Genomic DNA, 6137 nt, shown 5'->3' on the forward strand with positions numbered 1-6137 from the left:
GTCCTGCAGCCTCAGGATGACTACTCAGTCCTGTTTGAAGACACCTCCTATGCAGATGGCTACTCCCCTCCTCTCAATGTGGCCCAGAGGTACGTGGTGGCTTGTAAGGAGCCCAAGAAAAAGTGAAGCTGGGGGCAGGCTAGATTCTGCCACTGCCGACCTCATGGGAGAAGGCAACAAAGGAGTTCCTGCAATCAAATAAACACTCTTCCCTCTCACCCTGTCTCCTGGGCCTCAATCCTTCAGACCCTCTTGCCCTCCTCCATCAGACACATGGGATTGATGGCCGCAGAAGGGAGAAGGCCCAGTCAGCTACCAGGGCATTTATTTTTTCAGGTAAAATACAGTTTGTCTTCTGTTTTTTTGCGTGTTTGGGTTCCTCTTCCGTGCTCGGATCCATTGCTTTCCTGACACATGTTGATAAAATCATCTTCGTTCAGATATGTCCTCAGTCCCATTCATTCTCCTAGCTCAGATTTCCTGTAGGAATACAGCAGGATGTGTCATATTTTAGTCTTGAGATCATAATGGATTATGTCAGCTTGCCTTTATTCCCGATATAACGACATCCACTTACAGATGCAACGGAACTTGAGGTTACAGCCTTTCATCATCTTAGCGTAATGGGCATCAAAGCGCTCATTCTGGGCTACAGTGAAGGTGTTTTTCCAGTCCCCAATGGTACCTGAAGAAGGAGAGACAAAGAGAGAGACTGTTAGTCACAGCCACAGGACCCATATGACTGCAGATTTTGTTGGTGCATCCAACCTCCCTTCCCCAAATACTCCAAATGACCATCCAGGCCACTACCTACCTTTCCTCATGAAGGGAGAAACACCATGGTCCATGATTTCAGAGGGGAGAGTGGTGTAGTTAGCCATGGGGTTCTCCTTCATTTTCTTGAAGGATGTGTGATGAACAATGAGATCCACAGTCTCCTCAGGCAGAGAGCGCCCCAAAAACTCTAAGACCTTCTTGATCTCCCGTTTGGGGTTCTGGAGTATAGAGAGGATATCTGGATGCTCACTAGGATAAGTTTGGGGTGTCACTCACAGGAGTTGGCCACTTCTACCAAGGATTTCTCAGAACTGAATGCTTGACTCTGAGCCTCTTAACTGATGCTAAATACATAGCTTCCTACCATGCCATCTTGGCATGATCTCTGGGTTCATTCTGGAGAGGACAGGGACAGACTTTGATCTCTGGTGCCCAGAGTTGGCACCGCTGGAGCAGGGAGAAGCAAGAGCAGCAAGCTACCAGGTCAATACTTGCACATGACTGACACCTCCTCCAAGTTGAGGGCTGAGCATGCTCTCTGCTGAGCTGTGCTGAGGTCCTGAGCCAGGAGGTGGGATGGGAGGTGCTGTCTGGGGTGGGGCTGGGATAGGGATGGGGCTCAGAGCCAGGACAGGGCCAGGTTCCTGAGGTTCCTGCCTGTGGGACCCAGAGGAAGTGGCAGCAGGCAGCCTCACCTCCTTCATGTCTTCATAGAAGAGATAGAGAACAGGGTGAGTGTGGGACAGTTCCCACCACTCCTTCACGTGCTGGAACCACGACCCATAGGACACTGGGGGCAAGACAGGGCACGGACACAGGCCCTGTTAGCTCCCGCTCTGCCCCTCAGGGCCAGCCCCCTCCTTGCTACAGACTCAGATTCACCTTTCCCTTCCATGAAGTTCTCCAGGAAGCTCTCCCAGGTGCCTGGATCAGGGTGTACCTTGGCCATGTTGTAGAAATTATAATAGGAGACAACCACATCCTTTGGATTTCGAGCAATGTAGATCACCTGCAGGGGCAGATGATCCCTAGTTCTGGTTCCTTCTGCTGTCCTGTTACCCTTCACAGGACCCAGTGAGGTGCCATACTTTCTAGCACTGGGGACTCTCAGCACTTCTTTTGGGGATGACAAGAGAACACAGGACTAGACGTTGACTTGTTGAGATTTCATGGGATGGGTACCACTGACCTAAGATTACACCTTTGATGCCAAAGTCCTGGCTATTCCATGAACTATATTTTATCTGACTCCTTTATTGTCAGCACATCCACATGGTAGGTCAGAGTTCCACCAGCCCCTCCCATCTATGTCCTGTGAGCACCTGGAGTCTGCATCTCTAGGTTACACTGGAGAAGTCCATTTTCCTCGATATCTGAGTCCTGCCAGAGTGACAGCCAGAGACCCTCCGTACAAGGTGAAACAGGGCTTGAGTAGTCCCACAATTCCCAGCAGAACAGACCAAAGCTAGGATGACCCCAGGAGCCCTTAGATCCTCTCCCCTGAGCCCCCCTTCCCTCCCTGTCTCCTCTCTTTCCCTTCCTCCCTCCTTTCCTTTATTTTTCTCTGTCTTCCTGAAACAGGGCCAGATATAGCTCAGACTGGTCTTGAACTTAACTGTGATCCTTCTGCCTCTACTTCCCAAATGGTGAAAGGTACCACCATAACTGGGGTCTCTTGGTTTTTTGTGTGTTTACCTTGATCTTCTGATCCAGCAGACTCCGAGGGAGTAAGGACAGGGGCAGATGTGTCTTAATGAGCCGTGGGGCTGGTGTCTCTTCCAAAGATTCAAGACCTACAGTTGAGCAGAGAGCTTTGTGAAGAGGTTCTACCTCTCTCCACTTGTGTCTAGCAACCTAGTGCTCATACCTGAGGGAACTCCTGGGCACCTGAACTCAAGGAAGGGCACCCGGGCATAGATGGGGGCCCGGCGACACTTTTCTAGTTTGCCGTCCTGGTAGATCATGTCCAGGATCTCACTCATCCAGGTAGTACCTGGAAAGAAGGGAACAAGATGTGAGGAAGATCCAGGAGGTGATAGTGCACACTTTTAATCCCAGCACTTGGGAGGCAGAGACAGGTAGATAGATCTCTGAGTTTGTGGCCAACATGGGCTACAGAGGGAGTTCCAGGACAGCTCAGGCTACACAGAGAAACCCTATCTCAAAAACAACAACAATAACAAAAACCCAAACAAACAACAAAAAGAAGGTGTGGAGGTCCCAGAGTCTGGACCAGTTTACCAAAGTTAGGTCTATAGGACATTAGGAGAACCACTGCTCACCAGACTTTGGGTATGTGCTGATAAGCAAGTCATCAGGCCAGGCTGTCATGTTCTGCAATGGCCCAATAGCCTCTGCAAAATATTTGATGAGTGGGATGCCCTTCACAGGCACCAGTGGTGGACGGGAGAAATCCTCAATCAACTCCATGTTGCTGCATTGAGAACAGAATATAAGACTCACTTTTCTAACAAGTTCACAATACTGTGCTGAATTCTTGCTTTAAGGTTGGGATCCTGAGGCTCTGACAGCTCGCTGAGGTGGCAGGTAGACCTGGGATCAGAGGCAAGTCTAACTCCAGCAAAGGTCACTCCTGTGGCTACATCACTGCTCACCTGCAGAACTTTCCATGTCCCTGGTGCCCAAGCATAGTCCAGGCATTAAAGCACTCTGGGGTAGAATCAACACAGGGTTTGGCATGTTAGGGTGGACTCCAGCATGTACTCAGGAGACTGAGCACCGGCTCTGTGTCTCTATACTTCCTGGTGCAGCTGGAAGGTCAGCCCCTGGAGCATGGGTGCCTCTCTTCACTTTTCCTCCTTGAGCTTTCTGTTACCTTCAGAAATACCCCACACCATCTAGACCTGATGGCCTGTTTTGCTTGAGACAAGCATAACCAGTTTAGTTCTAAGCTTGTTGCAGGCCAGGGAGAGATTTTCTACTTAAAAGGATTCTACAACCAGCCAAGAAAGAGGGGGAGGGGGGAGCCTCAGACAGCTCTTGTGAGGTGGAGTATGTGTGGGGAAAGAACAGAGAGGCTAGAGGCCCAGGCAGGGGTCAGATGGACTAATCAAGGTGTAGGAAGAACATTGGAATCTGTAGCTGGGCAGGGCAGCGGTGCCCCCCCCCCACACACACACACTGCCACTCACCTGATTCTGAGTTTCCGAGCCTCTCCTCGCCAGTGCACTGTGGTGGGGATCTTTGTGTGAGTGTTGCAATGTGGGGAATGCAGAATTGGACTTTGAGCTGGAGATTTTGTGGATCCCAAGTGGGAGGGAGTGGCATCAGTACTGGAACTGACTGTTCTCCAAAACAAGGGGAGTGGAAGGGGGTGGAGATGGGGCGGAACTCTGTGGGGATAATTGTGATTCAGAGAAAGCTTGCCTGAGGAGCAGATGACAGAGCCAGACGCTAGATTGTAGCAGGAATCTTAAATGGTCTTATTAATAAAATCAAACCTGGAGCCAAATATTGTGGTGGAGCTTCCTCATCTCTCTAGTTCCTCAGCTGATCCTGTTTCCTCAGACTGGAAGCCTCTGAGTCCTTATTCAAATGAATCAGCTGAACTGCTTCTCGAAAGCCTGATTGCTTAACTAGCTAAAAGCTTCTAGTTTTTGGTCTTCATACCTTAGAAATCTTTCTGCTTTCTGCCATCACTCCCTGGGATTAAAGACTCACTTCTTGGGATTAAAGGCCTTGAACTCATAGAGATCCAGAGGGATTTCTGTCTCTGGAATGCTAGGATTAAAGGTGTGAGTGCCACCATTTTCTAGCCTCTGTATGTAGTGGCTGTTCTGTTCTCTGACCCCAGATAAGTTTATTAGGGTGAACAATATTTTGGGGAACATAATACCACCACACTAGATTAAACATAGAGGCCAGGCAATGGTGGCAAACACCTTTAGTCCTAGCACTCAAGAGGCAGAAATTCAGAGTTCAAAGCCACCCTGGAGTACTTGAGATTGCTTCAGTCTAGGAGAGAAACAGAGCCAGGCAGTGGTGGCATATACCTTTAATCCCAGTACTTGGAAATCATACACCTTTAATCCCAGCACTTGAGATCTCGTGCCTTTGCTACAGAATTTTGGAATCACAGATGCCACTTAACCCCAGTACACGAAAGGAAGTGAAGTAGCTGGGTGGAGAAAGGCAATAAGATGTGAGGAGACAGGAACTAGACCCCTTTCGGCTGAGGACTCAGAGGCTTTCAGTCAGAGGATTCGTGGAGATAGAATCTTGCCTTCCATTCAGCTTGAGGAATCAGTAGTGGTGAGAAGTTTCTCTAGTGGCTTGTTCCTTTGTCTCTGGTCTTTTTTTTTTTTTTTTTTTTTTTTTATAATAGCAATTAGAATTCTTGCAACAGAACTCTCTCTGTTATTACACACACACACACACACACACACACACACACACACACACACACACACACACACACACACACTCCCTGAACTATGGGTTTAGCCTGTAGAAAACAAGGGTAGTTCAATGGACAGTTGACACCATCTAGCAAAGGGAGGGGCGTGGCCTGATGGGGACAAGGCTGTTCATGTTCCTGCTGGCTCCCAGCCAATCTTGAGGACATCTGGGTTTAGATGAGAGCAACCACAGCAGTGCCCGGAACCCCTTGCTGAACTCAGGGAAAATACAGAGCGATGAGAGGGAGCAAGGTCAGCGAACCGGAGCTGCAGCAGAGTAGATAAGGCTGTTCCGGGGAGAGACCTGGAGTCTAAAGGCCCTGGAAGGTGCCCCTGCTTCATGGCTGCTGGGCTACCTCAGCCATTGCCACACAGTCCCTAGAAGGGGTTTTACCCTCTGAACGTGCAAGCAACTCCACAAAGACAGGAAAGGCTGCAGCTGGGAGAGTCATAGGGCCCCAGGAAGGAGAAGAACCCCACCCTCTAGAACTTTGTCTTCTGCGTCAAGCTGCACTGGAGCTGCAGAGACTCTGTGTCATAGGTGCGCATCTGCTGACTCTTACAGAGTTGGTATCTCAGAGTAGAGCTATGGAATGGCAGGCGACAGGACCCTCCAGGAAAGACTTAAGAATTTGTTTCTCTAGGGGAAAGCTTGTTTGTTTGAGACTGTACAAACTGATGACATGTCTGCTCCCAGGTACAATTGAGGGGAAGGTTTGTATTGTAGATATGAGGGATAGATAGTACAGGCAGAGGCATGTGGTAGAGTCCAGAGAGAGAAGACTGACTATGGCCAGCAGAACGGACTTGGCCATGAGGGGTGGGGTGGGAGTGGGGCAGCAAGAGATGAAGAGAGAAGAGGACACAGGAAGACAGAGCATGTGCACAGCAGAAATAGCAGGGTTGTGAGGATAATGAGAAGCGAGGGAAGGGAAGCTTCTG

At 49.5% G+C, this 6137-nt stretch overlaps 2 protein-coding genes across 2 annotated transcripts in view; one reads left to right on the forward strand and one right to left on the reverse strand.

Annotated features, from left to right (window-relative positions):
* Sgf29 (SAGA complex associated factor 29) overlaps positions 1 to 361 on the forward strand; it is a 30999-nt gene extending 30638 nt beyond the window's left edge. The window contains exon 10 of the mRNA XM_036169559.1: positions 10 to 361. Coding sequence (XP_036025452.1) covers positions 10 to 126 — 117 coding nt within the window. The 3' untranslated portion in view covers positions 127 to 361. The remainder of the gene's footprint in view (positions 1 to 9) is intronic.
* LOC118570863 (sulfotransferase 1A1) lies at positions 309 to 4091 on the reverse strand. Its single transcript, XM_036169549.1, has 9 exons — positions 3930 to 4091; positions 3060 to 3211; positions 2645 to 2770; positions 2473 to 2570; positions 1660 to 1786; positions 1473 to 1567; positions 815 to 995; positions 578 to 685; positions 309 to 480 (listed from the first exon to the last, which is right to left on the reverse strand). Coding segments are annotated over exons 2-9 (885 nt in total). The 5' UTR covers positions 3208 to 3211; positions 3930 to 4091; the 3' UTR covers positions 309 to 478.
* Positions 4092 to 6137: the final 2046 nt, after the last annotated feature.

The sequence above is a fragment of the Onychomys torridus genome, chromosome 1, assembly GCF_903995425.1.
Source record: "Onychomys torridus chromosome 1, mOncTor1.1, whole genome shotgun sequence".
Taxonomy (NCBI): Eukaryota; Metazoa; Chordata; class Mammalia; order Rodentia; family Cricetidae; genus Onychomys; species Onychomys torridus.

What these genes read in the sequence shown, in the direction of transcription:
- LOC118570863 (XM_036169549.1), bottom strand. Translation starts at nt 3,207, where the DNA reads ATGGAGTTGATTGAGGATTTCTCCCGTCCACCACTGGTGCCTGTGAAG. An exon ending in GTGCCCAGGAGTTCCCTCAG is followed by an intron (nt 2,571 to 2,644) that starts GTATGAGCACTA and finishes GCTCAACTGTAG; the next exon opens with GTCTTGAATCTTTGGAAGAG. An exon ending in TGCTGGATCAGAAGATCAAG is followed by an intron (nt 1,787 to 2,472) that starts GTAAACACACAA and finishes CTGCCCCTGCAG; the next exon opens with GTGATCTACATTGCTCGAAA.